At 44.0% G+C, this 21,613-nt stretch overlaps 1 protein-coding gene across 5 annotated transcripts; it reads left to right on the plus strand.

Annotated features, from left to right (window-relative positions):
• The first annotated feature begins 1,990 nt into the window (after positions 1-1,990).
• On the plus strand, positions 1,991-18,006 carry LOC307222383 (cytosolic 5'-nucleotidase 1A-like). 5 transcript variants are annotated; one of them, XM_079987608.1, is made up of 7 exons: positions 1,991-2,138; positions 4,485-4,538; positions 6,590-6,757; positions 7,519-7,648; positions 11,654-11,776; positions 12,536-12,714; positions 14,609-18,006. In XM_079987608.1, the coding sequence occupies exons 2-7, from the start codon at positions 4,494-4,496 to the stop codon at positions 14,909-14,911; spliced, it is 948 nt and encodes a 315-aa protein (XP_079843734.1). In that variant the 5' UTR covers positions 1,991-2,138; positions 4,485-4,493; the 3' UTR covers positions 14,912-18,006. The 5 variants fall into 5 exon arrangements, with proteins under 5 accessions (XP_079843734.1, XP_079843738.1, XP_079843736.1 ...); XM_079987612.1 differs by having other exon boundaries at positions 2,003-2,138; positions 4,480-4,538; XM_079987610.1 differs by having other exon boundaries at positions 2,055-2,136; positions 4,459-4,538.
• Positions 18,007-21,613: the final 3,607 nt, after the last annotated feature.

A 21,613-nucleotide genomic window follows, 5' to 3' on the forward strand; every position in this document is an offset into this window, starting at 1 on the left:
TGCACTGAAATGTGCCACAGCAAAGGGTTATGGAAACTCAATGCATCTTGCATACATTATGGTTGCATATTTTTGATCTCGCCTAAATTGGGATACTTTTTCACTCCACCCTGTAAGGAAAAAGTAATAAATTCCTAAGAAGCAACAAGCATACCTGCAGGGCTGCCATGTTTATGAAGGCTGTCAGTCAGAGTGTTCTCTGACGGTGTCCCATCTCCTCAGGAGCAGGTCTGCCCTGTTTGTTTGGCAATGAACGGAGTGTGTCATGCAAAAGGCATTGCAGGTTAAAGGCCTCCGGGCTTTGTTTTGCTTGGGCATAGCAACAGCAGCTCAAACAAAGCTTGGCAAGCTCCAGAGTAGCTGAGTAATACCTTAGCGAGAGGTACTTGTACCACATCTTTTTTCAAAAAGTCAGAGGTGTTCACTGACCAAAGACTTGACCAGACAATTTGCAGCACAGTACTGTAATACTCATTCCTAGTGCAGCTGTTGTGCCTTTGTTGTGCAGTGCTCAAATATCTTCTCCTTAAAGTACAATACAGTGGCACTTCGGTTCTCAAACGTCTCCGTTGACGAACGTTTCAGAACTCAAACGTCGTAAATGCTTCCATTTTCGAACACGCCTCAGAAGTCAAACGGCTTCCGCTGAGTGTATATGTTATTTTTCTCAATTTCCCCGTTGCACCTCAGTTTTCAAAAGTTTCAGAATGTGACGGGTCTGCTGGAACAGATTACGTTCGAAAACCGAGGTACCACTGTTGCAGGGGTATTGTGTTTCCCAAGGCTTCAAAGGACAGTGTCCTCTTACTGGGAAAATGTGGTTCTCTCCCCAGCCGGTGTGTCCTTTGCTATATTGAGAGTTGTGTGGAGAAGCCTGAGATTGAATTTGGGACTTACGGCATACAAAGCATATACGCTACTGAGCTACAGCCTTTCCCTGTCAATTAGATCTTAAAATGTCTGAAGTGTATGAACTATGTGTGATGCTGAGGTGGGGCTTTCTTACAAGTGTGCTTTCTTGCACACTGATTTCATCAGGATGAAGCCTAGACATTTTAAAATTAAATGACTGTAACTCACTTGGCGGAAACTCAACAGCTCATGGAGTTGGGTGGCATTGCCATGTTAAAGTTCCTATCCATTTCAGCTGCTCTGGAATTTACAGGAAATATAAACAGGGTGAGAGTTGAGCACAGCCTTCGGTAAACAGTCTAAATACCATTACCAACCAGCCTGAATTTTACTGGCCTACCAGAATTCTGTCTTCCTGGCCAGTTGTCATAAAAAGTAGAATGGAAACATTGTGGCCAGTGCTTTCTATATTTGCATGTTGGTATTTTTAAAGCAGTTTCTTGTCAAAAGAGGAAATTCAAAGGCATTTCCCCTCCTTAGGTTTTTGTTTTGATTTTTTAAAAAATATTTGCTTTGTTCAAGGCAATGGTGCTCTGCACATATACAGAGGCATTTGAATTATTATTTTTTAAAATAATAACAATAATAAAGATGTCAACCCTAAATCTATCTTGAAATAGATAAATAAAATAAAACAGAAATGAAGGAGAGAGCACAGACAAACACTTGTTAAAGAAATCAGTTTTTACAAATTCTCTTCATATGTTGATAGCTGTATTTTATAAGCAGCCTGTATTTTCATGAGGTTTGTGGCATGACTATATTTAACAGCTGCCTTTTACAGCCCATAAAATTAAAGGGTTGTAGTAAAATTATAAGCAGTGAGAAGAGAAGTGCTTGTGGTAGGCTTACGGCTGATGAATGCGCAGCCTATCCCAGAATGAAAGGCTAGCCTAGGGCAACCCTGAAATTTAATTCTGGTCTTGTCTCTCTTTGCCCCTTAGCAGCGCTGCTCAGAGATGCCCTGTCATTGCTGCGATGGTTCCACCCATCGCCAGACTCTTCCTCACCCCACCGCTCTGGCATGTTGACAGCGCGCTAGCGCAAAGCACGCTGGGAAAGCGAGTCCGCCGCCTTCTTTGTCGTCGTCGGAAGAGGGAAGAAAGGCAGCGGAGTTGACCACAAGTCCCAGAATGCCTGGCGCCTCTACTTCTGCCCGATAGAAAGAGGCAGCATCTTTTTCAAATACTGGGTGTTTTGGTTGAGACAAGTTGCATTTGCGTTTGGTGAGTTTCGCTCTTTTTTTAATTTATTGTGCATGGGTGTGTTTTGCAGATAGGGAAAAGGAACCCACGCCATCCTAGCTGTTCGCTCACTTGTTAGAAGTGCTGCGGGAAGCTGCCGAAGTTGGTATCCCCCCCCCGGGACGATCCTTCCCGTTCTTTTTTTCTTTTCGGACTCAGCCCTTAAAAGGAGATGCAGGAATCCTGCAGAAAGGAATCAGAGATGATCTCTGCAGCCCTGCTGCTGCTGCTGCTCTTTAGCCAAGCATTCCCTCTGAAACTTTGGGACGTGCTAAAAGAAGGAGATCCGCTGGGGTGAGCTGGGCTCCACACCAGAGTTGCGCGTGCTTGTAGGGACAGTGATGGGATCACAGGTCAAAATGTTAGTTTGTAGCTCTGGCTTACCTCTGGGCTTGTAGAGTTCTGCTATGAACAACGGGATTTGGAGCCAATGACTACCAGGTCTTTTCGGGCTCCTGTGTCGAACCCATCAGATTTGCTCCCAAAAAAATCCCACCTTTCCACACGTTTGATCTTTGGAGAGCCAGGCCAGGAGTTAGAAAAGAATGTGCAGAAGTTTACCAGACTTTAGAAACAAAACAGGAAGTTGTTGGGTAACTTCCTAACTACCTACCAACCAAGGGATCTGTAATATGAGCTTGAATCCTGGCAAGACAGAGACACTATGGGCGAGTTGTTCCTGTGTCCAAGAAATTTGGGGGGTGCTTTTGGATCCAGCTCTGTCACTGGGGGTTCAGGTAGCCACAGTGGCAAGAAGTATCTTTAACCAGTAGCGATTTGTTCAACAACTACAGTCATTCCTGGGCTGGGAATTCCTTGTCAGGGTAGTTTGTGCATTGGTTACTTCAAGACTGGATTACTGCAGTGCACTCTGTGTGGAGCTTCCCTTGTTCTTGAGCCGGAAGCTGAAGTTAGTGCAGAATACTGCAGCACAATTGCTGACAGGATTGAGGCCTAGTCAGCATATAGCACCTGTGCTCAGATATCTGCACTGGTTGCCGATTTGCTACCGGACCAAGTTCAAGGTGTTAATATATAAAGCCCTTAACAACTTGGGACCCGTTTACCTGTGAGATCACCTTACCTCATATACACCCACTTGGCTGCTTTGATCTGCAGAACTGGTACTGTTAAAGGTGCCACATAATATCTGTAAGAACTTGATAGTTTAGTGTGGCAGCACCCTACACTTTGGAACTCCCTGCCTATTGATGTCAGACAGCCGCCTTCACTGTACTCTTTTCGGCACCTGCTAAAAGCATTTTTGTTTAGACAAGGCAACCCAGTTATTTAGAAAGTTGATATGAGTTTTAATTAATTTTAAGCTTGTTATTTTAACTTTTCAAAAGTCATGAATTATTATGGTTAATTCATCTTATTGGTAACTTTATTGTTTTATCTTTTCTGTAAACGGCTTTCAGGGTTTGGTTTCATTTTACAATCAAGTGGTGTATAAGCAAATAAATAATGTTTTGCATTCAAGACCGCTAGTCTTGCTCCCATTAGTAGCTCCCATTAATTCCAGTTTGTCTTCCTTTCATGCAGATAACTTAAGCAGACCTGCAGGATTTTTCTGTTACAGTCTTCTGTAACCATGTCTTCTGAAAAGCAAGCCATGTTGACTTCAGTGGGGCTTACTCTTATGAAAGTGGGGTTAGGGCTGCAATTTTAGTAGCCAAGCGGCTGTTGTTAACTGTGCAGTCTCTAGAGGCAACCCCTGCCAGCCCCACAATGCATTGCAGAAGTCTAACCTGGAGGTGATCAGAGGCTCTCTCTTTCATGAGTGGCTGCTTAGTTGCTCTTTTAAAGATTCCTCGTATGCAGGGCTTGCCCACCCAGAGGCAAACTGAGACAACTGCCTCAGGCAGCATAATCCACAGGGGCAGCAGGTCTTGCCTCCAAAAAATGCATCACCCGTTGCTGCTGTGGTGGCAACGATGGCTGTGGTGCTCTCCTTGGAGGTGAGATCAGTTTGGGGAGAATGCTAGCAGGGTACCCTTTTATTTCTGTTTCTCTGTTACTTTCTCTGTGGGTGCTTTTATACTGTTTTGTGTTTTATATTTGTCTCAGTGACTAATCTGTTGCTATTTCCTGGCTTTTATGTTATCTTCAGTTTGGCTCTGACAATGTTTTGCATAAATCTATGAAAAGTTATGTTTGTGCCACAGAGGTTTGCAGGTCTGTTTCCACAAATTATGGAAAGAGATAGCGTGGCATAGGTGTCATATGCAATCTTTCTTTCGGTTGATAAATGCTCCCTTTCCTGCCAGTGGATAGAATGTAATGTGATGCTTGGTGCCTCTGCTATTTCCCCTCCTTCAAGGTCAGAAGCGGAAGATGGCAGACCTCGAAAGCACAGTCATAAACACCAGTGTGACCCAGGTATGGCATTAATAGCTATAGTAGTTTATAGTCAGCATATTAAAGGAGGAACTATATTTTGCTTTCTTTCAATTAAGCACAATAGGGTTCTAAATATAATGAAACTGGTTTCCCCTTCAGTATACACTAAGACACTGAGGAGTCTTGTTTTCCAGACAAATACAGTCTGGGGATATGTGAACCACTGTTATGGGCCAGGCATAGGCAAACTCAGCCCTCCAGATGTTTTGGGACTACAATTCCCATCATCCCTGACCACTGGTCCTGTTAGCTAGGGATGATAGGAGTTGTAGTCCCAAAACATCTGGAGGGTTGAGTTTGCCTATGCCTGTTATGGGCAAATGAAAACCAAGTGATTCAAAATTTGGTCCCAGACTTAGAACACCAGATTGGTTGGGCATATTCTATGATTCCGAGACCATAGGAATACAGTGGTACCTCGGGTTAAGTAATTAATTCGTTCTGGAGGTCTGTTCTTAACCTGAAACTGTTCTTAACCTGAAGCACCACTTTAGCTAATGGGGCCTCCTGCTGCCACCGTGCTACTGGGGCACAATTTCTGTTCTCATCCTGAAGCAAAGTTCTTTACCCGAGGTACTATTTCTGGGTTAGCGGAGTCTGTAACTTGAAGCATATGTAACTTGAAGCGTATGTAGCCCGAGGTACCACTGTATAGGAAGTTGCCTTGGATCCTGAGTCAGATATTGATATTGTTATAATTTGGCTATTATTGGGGGAATATTGGAAAACTAATACAAATTTGTTTACCAAAACAAAAAAAGATACCAAGTCAGACCATTGGTCCATCTAGCTCAATACTGTCAACACTGATTGGCAGCGTCTCTCCCCAATCTGGAGATATTAGGGTTTGAACCTGGTGTGCTTTCCATGAAAAAGCATGTTCTCTAGCACCGAACCCTTTCTGGGTCTGGAATGATCAGAAAGTTCCTCCAAAACAAAGCAGGGTGTTTCCCATTAGGCTCAGTCTAACTCAAAGGCAGAATGCTCCCTGGGAATCCTAAAGGTCATTTCTCTGTTGTGAACTGTCGCTGAGGGGTTTCTATCCAAGGATGACAACAAGAAGGAATACTACCTTTATCCTTTCAGTCATTTGGTTCCTAAAACTCCATCCACAGCTGCTTTTACCACCACAAGGTTGCAGATTTGCACGTACCTCACAAGGGCTAATAATAGTCCTCTAGTTACTCAAGTCAAGTGAGCAAGCCTAACCTGCAAGCTGCTAGTACCAGATGATGTACTCTGGCCTATTGCTGTTCAAACATGCCTAAAACTAGTCTGGCTGCTTTCTGTAGTTCCTTTGCCAGCTCACAAGCTGAAGTCATGGGCTGGGAGTCCTGACACTGGAGTTCATGTTCTGCTTCATCACATCTGTGCTCTCTGCAGGGGATATAATTATAGCGATAGCTTGCCTTAAGCTTGCCAGGATATACATGTTTCTGAGAATTAGTTTCCCAAGAAGGTAGAGGTATGTGCTATAAGCATATTGTTATTGCTGCTGTTGTTTATATTCACGAAAGCAACACAATTTTTAATTATTAAAACCAGGTATAATAAACACCTTTAAAAGCATATCCAAACAAATAAAAGATAGGTTTCAGAGATCCTGCCTCACTAAGAGAGGCCACACATATTTAGAACTCCTTCAAATCAAGGGCCAAAAGCCAGGGTCAAAGGGGAAGTTTATAGCCTGGCACCTAAAGATAGATTGAGATGGTGCCAGGGAAATCTTCCTGGAGAGAGCATTGCACAAGCAGGGATACCACCCTCCAGACTTCTTATGAAAGGGGCTCATGAGGAAGGGCCATGGATGATGATTACTGTTTCGAGGTCAGTTCGTGTAAGGAGAGGTGGCCAAAACATAGAGCAGTGAAATAGTCTTAAATGCAAATAGTGTGGCTTTGAGTGGGGAGGAGTTGCAAATATACAGGAGAGACACAAATGTTCGTTCAGGTTTCCTTCAGCGCAGTTTTCCCTCTTGACCAATGTTGGTTGCCAAACCTCGACTTTGTTCTCGGGCTTCTCCTCTTCAGAAAGATCCCAAGGAAGCTCTGGTCATTGCTGTGACAACAAGGGCTATTTTCAACCTGGAAAAGGAGCACGAGATCTTTTTGACAAAGGGAAAGGAGGAGTACGTGAAGCATCAGCAAACGAATGAGAACAACCCTTTGGAGCCAGGGACAGCCTTTGCTTTTATCCAGGTAAAGTGCCCAGAACAGCTTGGTCAAGGCATGTGTGAAATACAAAGCCCCTGTGTCTTTTAAAATTCTCATCTCAGAATTAACAGACACTTTTGCTGTTGAAATGGGTGGCAGTAGATTTTTCACTTGCACTGTTAATCTGGCTTTGCAATATGCTTTACACCCATAGAAGCTTTACATATCTTTACATATCTATGGGTGTAAAGCATATTGTAAAAGCTTTACATATCTATGGGTATGTAAAATGAGCTTTACATATCTATGGGTGTAAAGCATATTGCAAAGCCAGATTAACAGTGCAAGTGAAAAATCTACTGCCACCCATTTCAACAGCAAAAGTGTCTGTTAATCTTGCCCCCCTCATGTTTCAATCAGACAGTAAAGATGTTTTAAATGAATGTATAAGTGTTCTTTTGCATGCACATTCATACTTTGCCTTGCAAAAAATCCCACAACTGGGGAGTGGGTATGTGAGAGCACCATAAGCAGTGCAAATACTGTACGATCAGTTTTGCCTGTGACAGAAGCAGTTCCCTGAAACTGCTAGAAAATTGTGGATCTGGTTTTTCTTCTTCACGACTCCCTCTCGCACAGTAATATGCACCTGTGCTTTCAGAGTAGTGAAGATGTTTTCCAATACCGTAATCTGAGCCATATTTAAAATGCTAACACATTTGCCTTCACCACTTACAGCCTTAAAGGCCAGGGTTTATATAGTAATGAATGGTAATACACCTCTGGACTCTTCTCCCCCACCCCAGGCAGCACAGTTTGTGAACAAGAAACTTCTTGAAAGAGACCCAGAGGAGAAGGAGCTATTTGATGTGATTGTCCTCTCCAATAACAGTCCAGAGAGTGGTGTGCGGGTCATCAACAGTGCTAAGCAACACGGTAGGTGTCCTAGACATAAGACTGTTAAGTCATTTTCCAGAAACCTCTAGATTTCATTTTTTCCATTCATTGTAAATTTCATTCTTTCTGGGGGTAGTTTTGATTTCTTCATGACCTCGTTTGCATTTCTGCACATTACAATGACGAATCCGTATGTATTGTGAATCGAGAAACGAAAAGAGGTAAGGACACTGGACAGGATACAAAGCCATTCATCCCTGTGCTAGGAAGACAGCACTTAGTATGGAATAGGAGGCTAGTTCATGCTTATAGAGGACCACTTCTGAGTGCCTTGGGAGACCCATAACTGGAGTAGTCATCTAGAAAAAGGCTCATGCATTTGCACAAATCAGGCAGCCACTGGCAAATGTGGTTTCATGTATTAGTTTGTTTCAGTGATATACGGTATATCCTGCCCTTTGCAGAAGCCACAGGGCACTTTGCTAAAAGGTCAAACGAATTAAAAAGAAGTAAACTCTTTTAAAAAAAACCCACACACATTCATTTAAAATGTAACGCACAGCAGCTCATAATGATTCGATTTATGTAGCAATTTACTAAAAGTACCACCAGCAGCAAATTAGACCTTTTTTCTAGTCAACCTTGCATTCCAAATGCACACCAAAAAGGTGCATTTTGACAAATCACCTAACACAGGCATCCCCAACCTTCAGCCCTCCAGATGTTTTGGACTACAGTTCCCATCATCCCTGACCGCTGCTCCTGTTAGCTAGGGATCATGGGAGTTGTAGGCCAAAACATCTGGAGGGCCACAGGTTGGGGATGCCTGACCTAACACTACATAAAGGTAGGACTGCACACACCTTGAAATAGAGGGAGTTCCATATGCAAAGAATCACCACTGAAAATGCACTTCCCTGGGCCCTCACACCACACAGTTCATCCTGCTGATCTTAAAGCACAAATAGTCCCTGTATATTGCCAAAGTGCACACATGGAGGTCACTTTAAGTGTGAAACAACTCACAACAATATACATACCAGGGAGTAGGGACGAGCAAATAGCACCAGTAAGTAACTTATGGCGGAATCCCACCAGGGAGTAAGCCCGTTGCATTCAGTGGGAGACTTACTTCTGAATAAATATGGTTTGGACTGCAGCCCAAGACACCATCTTTGTTTTAAGATCATGATCTATATGAACAGGACTATACTGTTTGCAGGCGGAAGGTGAAGAAGGCAGGGAGCATCTGGCTCCAAAATTTAGTGGCAGCTCAGGATGGAGGATAATGTTGTTTGGCCTACATATTTCAGTGCACTGACCAAGTTTGCACTGAAATTTTCTTTTGGATTTCACACCTCTCCAAATGTTGCGAAACAGTCGTTGCGTTGGCTCAAAGAATGTATAAAAATCTGTTGAAATTTGTGCATTATATAAAGTATGTTTAGGATTGCCCACATTGCAATGAAATATGTACTGAAATGCATTGTTTGTGATAAAATATGTGCTTAAATCCACATTTAACTATTAATTTTCATGCTTTTAAAAACACACACACAGGTAAATGTGGAGATGGGATGGAACAGACTCATGAATGAACACACGTGGCAGTGTCTCATATTGCAAATGGTTCAGTCTATACTTATCCCACATGTCAACTAGCTTCCTTGAAGACTTGTGTCTGTATGTACCCCTGCTTCACCACTGCGGGTGGTTTCCAAGCAGCCCAATCTGCCTGTGACTAGGTCCACATTCCAAAAAAAAATCAGAACCAGGCATGTACTCCAAGAAGGAGATGACACATTTAAGAATCATCTGGGTTATAGCTGTGAATATGAACTCTGAGACTTTGCAGCCTCCCCACAATTTGCAGGGAAAGGGTACATGCTGCAAACATAAAAGTATGGAGGGAAATTTCCACAAAGGATGCAGGAAGAGCAGAGAGCAAGTGCTGCATTTACAAGTTGGCAAGGTTGCCACTTTTCCTGTGGTGTTTATTCCCCATTGTGCAAGGATGTGAGCTGGGGACGCTGTGAAGTTATGTGAGCAGAAACACAAGGCTACCTGGAAGCAGCCAAGGTGTGGTCTCAAGCTCTGACTCACCTAGGTACAGTTTAACCAGCTGTACTTATTTCCTAGGACTTGTATGGGTGGAACCCTTGAGGGCATACCACAGTGCGAGTGCTGAGGGGGGAAGGCGCCTGGAACCAAGACAGGGACTTTCAGATTCAAAATGCAAGGGCATTTGAGCCTGAGACTGCCTCAAACTATCAGCACATCTCATGGAATTCCAACAGCAGAAGCACCATTCTCCTCAAAGCAGTCTATACTAAGGATAGAGAACTAAGGATATGAGGGGTCAGACATGGTCATGGAAGCCAGAGGACCATAAGTACTGCCTTGCCCTTGGGCCCCAAACCCCTCTTTCAGGGCTTGGGTATGTGCTTTAGATAACTACTCCTATCCCTGTACGTGCATCAAATGTAGAAAAACCCACGATTTGAAGATCACAACTTTCTGTAGTTCCTTCCTCTTTATTAGTGAAAATGAAAGAAAACAATAAAAGATGCAGAATAGTTTGCGAGTGTTCCTATCGTATGACTACTTTAATCATTTTGCCATGCTTGACAGTATTTATAAAAACAGAACAGCAGCGCTGTTAGAATAATATAATCATAGATTCTAACAATGCTGCTGTTCTGTTTTAGTAATTAGTAAAGGTAAAGGTAAAGGTACCCCTGCCCGTACGGGCCAGTCTTGACATACTCTGGGGTTGTGCGCCCATCTCACTTAAGAGGCCAGGGGCCAGCGCTGTCCGGAGACACTTCCAGGTCACGTGGCCAGCGTGACATCGCTGCTCTGGCCAGAGCCAGAGCCAGAGCCAGAGCCGCACACGGAAACGCCGTTTACCTTCCCGCTGGTAAGCGGTCCCTATTTATCTACTTGCACCCAGAGGTGCTTTCGAACTGCTAGGTTGGCAGGCGCTGGGACCGAGCAGCGGGAGCGCACCCCGCCGCAGGGATTCGAACCGCCGACCTTTCGATCGGCAAGCCCTAGGCGCTGAGGCTTTAACCCACAGCGCCACCTGCGTCCCTAGTAATTAGTACTGTTGCTTAAATCCATCCCAAAACAGAGTAGGGCTGTATTGTGTCCTGTACTCTATTGTTCCAATACTGTGTGAAGAAGTTCAATTTCTCAATAATTACATTATTTTGGCACCTCCCTTCTCCGACTCTTACAAAGTTGGATTGAATAAGCCATATCTCATACCTGCAGACACTGGCCTTCTATAGATGGTGGGGTAATCTTTTTGCAATGCTGACTAATCAACAATCAATAATCAATTGAGTTGCTATTAAAAGTGAACATTTCCACATTCTGATCTGGCACTTTAACCTACATATATCTAAACAGGATAAACAAGTAATTGAATGCTATGTCAATGCCTATGATTTTCTTGATTTCTATTACAACAGAGAGTCAAAACTGCTTAATATTAGGATGGGGCTAAAAAAGAACGTATGTTTACCCCATCAGAGTTGCACTCCAACACTGGTGCTGTGACTGGGCATAGATTTGACTGAGTCTGTGAGGTGCCAGTTCTAGGGCACCAATGGGAGCTTCCCTCCAAAGGCTAATGCCAACTTCAGGGGTGATTTTTGTCAAGGTGATGACTGGGGAAATTATTGTTGATGCCCCTCCCTGTGCATGACAGTACTGATCCGGCTTGGGCCTCCCCACATTGGCATTTTAAAAAAAACACTATGCCCATGAATTCCTTACATGCCATTGACATTGTATCCAGTTTGATCCAGAATGAAAGACTTGATACTTTTTGTTCTAGCTGTGCAAGTAGCGCTATAGCGACATCTGATGACAATTTCTAAGTGTTACACAACCAAGATTAAGAAGAAGTTGCCTAGTTCAGCCCTGGAAATCAGACCTTGTAATATGGTATATTTTCTTCTAATATGCTTAAACTCCTTGTAGTCCCCCCCCCCTTTACAACTGACTGCACAATATTTATTTGTCCCTGGATTAAAGGTCTGGAGATCTCCAAGTTTTGTTTCGTCAGTGATGAAGATTCTACCCAGTACTTGAAAACCCACAGTGTGAAGCTTTTCCTCTCAGCTGACATGACAGATGTGTGCAATGCGCTTCAAAGAGGTTTGTTTCTGTTTCTTCTTTTCTTTCGCCTAAAAAGTTCCTGTTACAGTTTGTTGACATTGCTTTTATTTTATGGCCTGGGCCTACCATCTCTCCTTCCATATGTCCTCTCAAAATCATCTGCGCACCATCAAGTTCAAACAACAGAGAAATGTGCTTGCTCTCTCGCTCCAAAATGCTGTTTGTGGGTTTGTACCCAGGATAAATCCCAGTTGATGTCATTGTTTAGTGTGGTAAGTTCCTTTAGCAGCGTGATTGTGAGGAAAGTCACATTCGTTGCTGAAGATGAATAGCGTTTCCCTGCAGTGTTCCTCACACTTCTGAACAGACATCTTGAGGAAACGCTGACCTGTTCAGCTAGTGCACGGAGAAAGTGGGAGAGAGGCTTCAACCCTAGGCAAGACTGCTTCGTCTCTTCTGTTTTCCCCTGGAGCCTGTTGTTGTGACAAGGCAGCTGCATCAAAGATAACCTGTCCTCCTCCCTTTGAAGGCTGACAGCAAAATAAAACAAAAAATAAAGCAGTCAGTTGTGACATCTAAAAGCTTTAATAGTCATGAGCAGGCTGTGAACCAACAGAGCATGCCTCACACCTGTCACTTCCAGAGATACACCACATCTGTGTCTGCTTAACCTCAGGAGATCATTTCATGCCAGAGAATAGGATATTTAAATTGGGGCCTAGCCCAAGCTGTGTCTGTCATGCATCCTCTGCTGAACCACTTCCAGACAGGCAATCTAACCGTCTCTCTGTCATACAGGAGTTTCAGCAGCACTCATCTTCCAGCAGGAGATCCAGGCTCCCAGCAACCAGCTGCGTGTCGTCTTTGACGGTGATGCTGTACTCTTTTCAGACGAGACGGAGCGGGTCTTTCGTGAGAAGGGGCTGGAGGGGGCTGTAGAGTATGAGAAAAAGATGGAAAGTGTGCCCATGGGAGAGGTGAGGTGGCTTACTTTTCTTATCCTTTGCTGGCACCCATCCCCCCCCCCCTGCAAAGTGTATGAGTGATTTCTCCCTGTAAGACTCATTTCTATAATATACATGAATCGATATAACTAGCTATTGAGATCTTGAGCAAGGGCGAGGTGGCAAGGTCAGGGTTATGCTTAAGTCGATGGGCTTTGCTCATGCAGCCGCACATACCCAACTGCTGAGAAGATGATCCTTTAAGTAGCCTGTCCTGAAGCCATGCAGAGCTTTAAAAGTCCCAGAAACAGATTAGGAGCCAGTGCAGCAGACCCTCCAAGTGTCCCTATTTTCCAGGGACAGTCCCAGATTTACAGCGGCCGTCCTGGTTTGAGACTTTTCCTTAGCAAGTCCCTATTTTCATTGGAGAAATGTTGGAGGGTATGGAGTTATGCGACCCCTGAGCCTAGAAGATAAGTCACTATGCAACATTTAGAAGACATCTGAAGGAAGCCCTGTATAGGGAAGTTTTTTAAAAAAATGTTTAATGTTTTATGTGTTTATATATGTTGCAAGCTGCCCAATGTGGCTGGGGCAACACAATCAGATGAATGGGGTATAAAAAATAAAACTATTACAGTGGTGCCCCGCAAGACGAATGCCTCGCAAGACGAAAAACCCGCTAGACGAAAGGGTTTTCCGTTTTTCGAGGCGCTTCGCAAGACGAATTTCCCTATGGTCTTGCTTCGCAAGACAAAAACGTCTTGCGAGACTTGTGAGTTTTTTCCCTCCCCACCCCCCTTTTTCTAAGCCGCTAAGCCGCTAATAGCCGCTAAGCCGCTAATAGCGCTAACCCGCTAAGCTGCTAATAGGGATGCTTTGCAAGTCGAAAAAACCGCTAGACGAAGAGACTCGCGGAACAGATTAATTTTGTCTTGCGAGGCACCACTGTATTATGGAATAGGACATCCCTATTTTCATTGGAGAAATGTTGGAAGGTATGGTGGTGGTGGTGCTGCTGCTGCTAATATTAATTATTTTTATTTTTATTTTGTACCCCAACCATCTAACTAGGTTGCCCCAGTCACTCTGGGCAACTTCCAAATCATGGGGCACTGGTGTAATACGATCATATTTACCACTCTCCAGTAATAACCTAGCTGCCCTGTTTTGACCAAGTGAAGTTTCCAAACCATTTCCTAAAGCAGCTTCATGTATATAATGCATTGCAGTAATAAAACTACCAGGTTACCAGAGTGTGGATAACAGCAGCAAGGCTCATATCTGTACGGTTAGTGGAAGTGGGGAGGCTGCATTAGAGACATGATGGGTCCTGACTGACAGAGGCTGTTCATTACCTGATGACTATGGATGATGTCTCTGACAGTTTTCCTATCACCTGGCATTATCTCAAACCTGATTCTTTTCAATGGAGGCGATGAATATGTTCAACTGCAAGTCATCAAACGGCACATATTCACCTGTCAGTTGACTCTTTGAAATGCCACAGTTCCCCCACCCAATTCAAAGGACTGAAGTGGCCAGGAAGGCGATTCTTTTGATGGGGCTTTGCTGCATTGATCTATCTTTACAAAGCAACCTTCTCTGGTTTCTGTACTTTGATCTAGTGAATGCTAAAGTCAGACAGACGACGTACACTTTAAAACTCTTTTCCTGTGCCCTGATGAAATGATCACATATACAGTGACTTCTTTAAAAGCTTGCCGTTTTTATAATCACTCCTCGAATGTTGTCACTTGGATAAAGTAAGATAAACCCATGTGGTTTACATTATACTTTTTAAAAAAATAAAAAACAAGGTCCCAAGAATCCTATTGTCCCCCTCTGAATAGAATTGTTTGGTTTATAATTTACTGTTCTGTGGAATAATATAATGCTTCCCTCTTTTGCCTACTGTATTTTACAGGGCCCACTGAAAGCATTTGCTTTGCATCTTGGCAAGATGCGCCAAAAATTTGGCAAAGAGGACTCTCCCATCCGCATTTACTTGGTAACTGCCCGCAGTGGCCGTGACATGGGCATCCGGGCCATAAAAACGCTTCGGGAATGGGGCCTGGCAATTGATGAGGCCTTCTTCATGGATGGAGCACCTAAAGGCCCCATACTCTCCAAGATTCAGCCCCACATCTTCTTTGACGATGGTCTTCACAATATCCAGGGTGCCCAGGATGTTGGCATACCCTCTGCCCTGGTTCCTTGTGACTGCTGACAGGGACCACATCATGGCCGCAGTATTGTGGTGATTGAACAAATTGAAGGATGGCTGGGCAAAGCTTCAGACTGACAGGACAAAGTTGAAACGGCATTGACTACATTTAGGGACCAAGGGAACAAAAGTGCTGCATGAAGAAACAGTGTTGGCTGCTTTGCTGCAATATATTCTGAACAAATCCAAATATATGGACCCATTTAACTTGAGCAGCAGAAAGCTCATAAAGGAACAATGATTGAAGTATAACTGATTAACTTGATAGCTAAATGGTGACTAGAAAAAAAGCAGAGTGATTGCTGGGGGGGGGTTAGCCTTTTTTATTGCACTAAAATGCATTTTCATTTAAATGCTGTTCCTTTAATATTTTATATATGTGTATGCAAAAAGAGCAGAAATAAAAATAGTGGGTTTTTAAAAATACAAAGCTAAAATGGCACTGATCAGAAATATAATGGTGAAGTTGTCCTAAGGTATAAATGCAGAAGATAAGCTAATCTCCCCAGAATTTCACTGAACTCATCATTGATTCGTTTTATTTGTATGCCACTTTTCCACAAAAAAATGCTCAAAGTAGCTTACAACAAAGAAACAAGGACACATTTCAAACAAACACCACAAAAACAAATTTATAACAACACAGCAAAACAATAATAACTACCATTGGAACCACACCTCTGAGAAAGGAAGGGAAGGGTGGCTCTAAGGTAGTCTACGCTTGTGGTGATTGTTGCACTCTTTCCCAAAATGTTGAATTTTCTGCTTCCACTCATGCAATAGGACCTCCCCCTCGCCTCTCCCCAAGATCCAGAAGGTTCCTCAGACATCTGGCACAGATTTTCTGGGTGCACAGAAGCGGAGGCGACAAGGCAGTCCCACACTACCGTCCCAATGAAAATCCACCCACCCCAAAAAGCACCTGCTATTTATCCGGGAAAGAAAGTTTCTGTTAGTGCACATGGAAATAGATTTTTAAAAATAAATAAATTAGGGTTATTAAGGGCCTAGAAAGCTCAGTAACATGCAATGGTAAAAATCCTCCAATGCAGCTTTAATGGGGGGAAGGAAGTTGTTTGCCCCTAGGGACAAATAAAATATTAGCAAGTATTACATTAGGTTTATTATTACAGCCTGGAAGGAACTGCAAACAGAAGCATCAAAGGTTCATCATGAGAGAGTGCATACATGAGTGCCTTATTCAGCCACATCCAGAATTCTGCTGAGGTCAGTGGAACGTTGACTTTAAGTGGGGCAACCGATGCAGAATCTAAAACTGGCCAATCTGTTTATACCAATGTTATCCATACGAGGGCAGCACAGAGCTCTCTACCAAAGCAGGCATGGTTTAGCCCAGACATTTTCAACCTTTTTGAGTCCAGGACCTTGACCAACTACATTGTTTCTGCAGCACTCCTGTGGGGCTCAGGAGCCCAGTTATGTCACCCCTCGCCTGCAGAGCTGGCCGCCTCTCGACCTTTCTTGAACACCCTCCCTTGTGGAGTGTTCCATAAGGTTACCAGACGTCCCTGTTTCCCCGCAGACAGTCCCCAGATTTACAAATCAATCCCTATACAAAATCCATTGAAGTTGAAAAGGGTGCCCAGATTCATTGAAAAAAATCTGGTAACCTTAGTGTTCCATCAGCCTCCTCTCCTCTCTCCTTGGGAGTCCTCTGGGCAGCTGCTGCCGCCATCCCTGGTCTCTAAGCTGCCCCACCCCCCACCCCAAAGAGAGGTGCTGCCTGCAGAGCTTATAGTCAGGGCTACTGCAATAAACAGCTGTGCAAGCCTTTGGGAGGTGGAGGCATCAGAGGAGGGAGGGAAGGAAAGAGGGACAGAGACCAGTGTTGCCTGCAGCACCCCAGACTCGTTCAGTGCACCCCAGGGTGCCACGACACACTGGTTGAAAACCACTGGTTTAGCCTATCCCTGCTCTTTCTAGTACAGTCAAGATTATTCTTTGTTTGCTTGCTTGTGAATATAACATTCCTTTTCCCCCTCTGACCTCGAAACAACGTGTCAATGTCTGTGATAGGTCTCTTTTTAAAAAATACCCTGTATGGAATCCCTGTCAAGGCTGTATAGTGTATATTTTAGCATTTGCAAGTTTGGCTACTCTTTAGACTTCCCACTCGCTCGCACACAAAAGAACAAAGAACACAGAAAACTAGCTTATACCCAGCACCAGACCATTGGCCCAACCCACTCGGTATTGTCGACAGTGATTCTCGGCAGCTATCCAGAGTTTCAGACAGGAGTCTTTCTCAGCCCAACCTTAAGATGCAGGAAATTGAACCCAGGACTTTTTGCATACAAACCATGTGCTCTACCACTGAGTTGGGCATTTGCAAACTAGATGGTGCAGCACTTTGGAAGGCAGGTGGAGCAACTGCATGCTTGAATCCTATTCATTCTGCGTGAATGAAGCTAACACACCAGGGAGGAATCTTGGCGAAAGCAGTTTTCCTTGGCATCATGAAGGTTTTGTTTTGTTTTGTTTTTGGTTTCCTGTCAGGAAGCAGTCAAACAGGTTTCAGCTTAATATTCTTATCAGCTTTAGCCAACCTGAGTTATTTCTTGATTAGCCAGCAGAAGAGTTTGCATTTGGCTGCAATGCACTATTTTGTTCAAATTAGTTCCCCGCCACTTGCTGCACACCCATCACATTTATATCAGCTGAATCCTTGTTGCCATGCTGCATAGAGCTTCGGACTAGGGCACCTGAAAGATTGCCTTACCCCTTATAAACCCAACAATCATTGTGCTCTGCAGATGAGGGCTTCCTGTAGGTACCATCTTATAGGACCCTCACACCTACGGGACTGCCTCTCCTGGTATGTCCCACAGAGGACCTTACGGTCTTCAGACAAAAACATCTTGGAGGTCCCGGGCCACAGGGAGGTTAGGCTGGCCTCAACCAGAGCCAGGGCTTTTTTGGCTGTGGCTCCGATCTGGTGGAACGCTCTGTCACAAGAGACTAGGGCCCTGCGGGACTTGACATCTTTCCACAGGGCCTGCAAGACGCAGCTGTTCCACCAGGCCTTTGGCCAAGGCACAGCCTCCTTTGGTAATCCTCACAGAACTCTAGCCCAATGGTTGCCATTAATTTGATTTTAAATTGATTTTAGAATGCATTTCAATTAATTGATTGTGATTTTATGTAAACTGTGTTACTTTTATTGTTAGCCGCTCTGAACCCAGCTTCGGCTGGGGAGGACGGGATATAAAAAAATAAGTTATGATGATGATGAGACCCCTTCTGCACAATGCAGGGTAGGGGTATTTATTGTGGTAGCAGTTACCCTTTGGAATCAATTAAGTAGCCATAGAAAACATTGCAGACTGGGTTAGAAAACAAGGTGTAAGATCACAGTCCTTTCCTTTAATGTAGAACCATTTGCAACCATGGTGATTCATGAATTTGACACATACATAATTTGCAAGAAGGAAGATAACCTGAGAGCATCCAGTCGTAGCTACACCAACATTGCCAATTCAGTGGCTCTGCTCTGGATCCGGGAGAGAATCCACTGCAGGAAACAAGCCATACCGCATAGCGACATCAAATGAACTCTCTTAATTAAGACCTATTCCCTTGGCTTTTCTGACAGTCATGTTAAAGGCTGACTCAGTCAAATATCTGAGCGAAAGGGGATTAAGCAAGGCCAAAAAAAAAGTGGTGCAGAAATGAAAGACTTGCAGGTGGGAAGGACATGATGAGATTATCCAGATGCATGGTGGGAAGAGGGAAACAACCACCCACAGGCCTAGGGTGTCTCTGTCACCTGGACAAACAGGAATGCTAAAGTGTGTAATTGCTGAGGAAATAATGAGCTGTCTCTGTGCCATCAAGTTCCATCAGCACTATGCAAAATATGCCTAAAGAGAGAAAGGGAAGGGTTTGTCTTGTTCTTACCAGTAACTCCAAATTATTATTAATTGCATTCATAGCTTGCTCTCCCACCAAACAGCTCCAGCTGGTAAATATACAGCTCTTCTCTCACAGAATTGCCTAAGAATAAAAGTAGGTAAGTTACGCTGGTAGCACCTGTGCCTTTCCCAAGGTCACCTTGGGAGCTCAATAGCCAAGTAGAGATGTGAGTCTAGACCTCCACAGCTCTATTCAGGGCAGTATTTGGGCTTCCGGCTTCCTCTCTCCAGATTTCCCCAGATATTTTTTTTTACAGAGCACTGTCCTCAACCATCTTCCTTCCCCCCAATGTGACTCAGCTATGCAGTTTACTCTAGGGCTTAAGAGAAATTATCTTTCTGTAAGTGCTGTTGTTTGAACAAGCAGCCACATGAGGTGAATTTTCACGCTTCATGAATGGATGGCAGAGCGGGCCTTTGGACTGCCGAGGTTACTGGCCACTAGTAACGAACCGAAAGGGTTGTAATACACTTTGAAAGGAAACAGCGAGCTTTCTGGCTAAAGCTGTTTTGTGGTGCAGCTGAGGCCTTATTATCCAGCTGCCTGACAAGCCCTGGGAAGCTGACCAAGACCAAAGTAGCACTGAACTGTTTCCAAGTACAAGGATAGATCCCCAGCAGATGTCACCGGCGTAGCTTGACTGGACTTGCTGAAGCTGTGGGTTTGATGTACACCAGCTGGGCACCTTGCCCTGAGGAGAACGCAGAAAAGCCAGCGTTACTGAATAGGTTTATGAAGTCATTAAAGACTGGAATATAGTCCTTTTCATTATGTCATTCAAGTGGTCACTCGGAGCATGATTGCCCTGTATCTCTCAATTTTGGGCATTTTCCTTCCATTATTGACAAGAGTCCAAGGGTGTGGGGTTGTTTTTTTTAAGGCAGACTTTGAAAGAAGTCCACAAAAGTTACTAACTTTAAAGCTTTAAAAAAACAAAAACAAAAAAACTTGCCTACTGTGGGTTGGCAAAGAAAGAATGGTGAGCTCTGTGACTTGGTGCAAAGAAAGAGGATTCCCTCCTCTGGCGGCTCTCTTGGTTGCCATGCAGGGCAAAGAGGGGGAACAGAGTGATCCCTCCCCTGGCAGCATCCATGCCCACCTGCACAGAATCCCTTATCACCTATGGCTACCAGCCAGGTGCCTAAATTAAGGACAGTTGTAACAAGTATGGTCCATTGCCTCACCACAAGTGAACCTGGCATTCTTCCTAGGGCAGAATCAAAGGCTCGGTTCTTTCCACTATACAGCAGCTTATTACACTCACAAGCAGATGGCAAGATCCACATAGCTGCCACATTGGAGCCGTGGTCCTAGTATAGTCTCGCCATTGGTTCCTTGCTCTGCTTACATTGTCTACAAGCTGACATTTTCTCTCCTTGAAGCTTTGTACTGGGAAGGATTAAGTCCCCCTACAAGACTGAATCTCCTTATCGTCAAAAGCTTAGGAAGGTCCTGAAAATGATGGATGGAACGCTCCAGTAAAATGTTTGCTGTGTTGTGCTGTGGCTTCCTTCCTGAGCTGAATCGGATGCCTTTTTAAAACCCAGACCTTTGAGCTTTAGACCGTTAAAAAAAAATAAAAACCCATAAAAGCCCATGACATTTATTTATTTTTTGTCAAAGTTGTCCAATTAAAGTCAGTGGGTTGCATCCAATGCACTTGCCCTGTTCAGGCAAGGACTTCTGCAGCAGAACTTCCTCTCCCTCTTCCCTTGCCTTCCCTCACAATCTGCTCTAGAGGGTTGGGGAGGAAACATTCCAGAATGGATTTTGGAGGGGTATGTTGGGGAAAGAGGGTGGGGGTAGAGTTTTGTTGCACAAGTAGAAGTCCTTGCATTAATGGGATGACTTCATCGCATATAACCCAGAGGATGTTGCTTTAGACAAAATATTTGAAGGTGGGGGGCCTTAAAATTAATTTTGCATAACTTCATAACATCAATCCTTTTCCAATTCAGTACTGTATTACCAATTTCATGATTTCTTGATCTTGTAACAGTTGCTGTTTTTTCATTCATGTAGCCCAGCACAAAACAGACTGTTAGTAAAACTCCCTTGGTACTTAGAATTCTTTTAACTGGGGGTGTGATGGACAGACCCTGGATCAGCCTCCTGGTGACCCAGTAACCAATCAGAGCTGGGTGGAGTGTTATCCAGTCAGGAGAGAGAGAAAAATATTAAAAAGTTAGAAACTGGCAGTCAAACTGTGTGATAGGGCTTGTTTGTCAGTGAGTGTTAGTTAGAGCTTGAAAAGTACCTAGATAAGAATCAATTTAGAGCCTGGTTAGGGATGAATTAGTGGTTAGCTAGGCAAGGCAACCCAGATTGTTTTCCTGAGGGGAAAGCAAAGATCCTAGAAGGGGCTGGGAGTGATTTACTGGTAGTGTAAGACCAATAGTCATTCTAGGAGACAGGTTGAGAAGTTAACAAAGTTCTTCACTATCTCTACAAAGAGTGCTTGTTTCACACAAAGTCTTCTCCAGGTTAAACACACCCACTTCTTTTACCTGTTTCTCACAGGACTTGCTTTCCAAAACCCCTTGTCGTTCTTCTTGCCTTCCTCACGAGTAAGAACACGAGTAAGTCTGTGTCCTCCTTAAAATGTGGAGCACTGGACAGGGCACCCCCCCCCAAATGCATGCAACTTTCATAGTATGTTTTGGATTTAGGTCTGGGGTTAGGTCTGTCTGTCTGTCTGTCTATTGGACAGCATGATAGGAATCACGAAGAAACGCCAGGGCTGTGGAAAAGCTAATGCCAAAGAAGGATTGT

This window comes from Podarcis cretensis (genome assembly GCF_951804945.1).
Source record: "Podarcis cretensis genome assembly, chromosome: 1".
In the NCBI taxonomy this organism is placed as follows: Eukaryota; Metazoa; Chordata; class Lepidosauria; order Squamata; family Lacertidae; genus Podarcis; species Podarcis cretensis.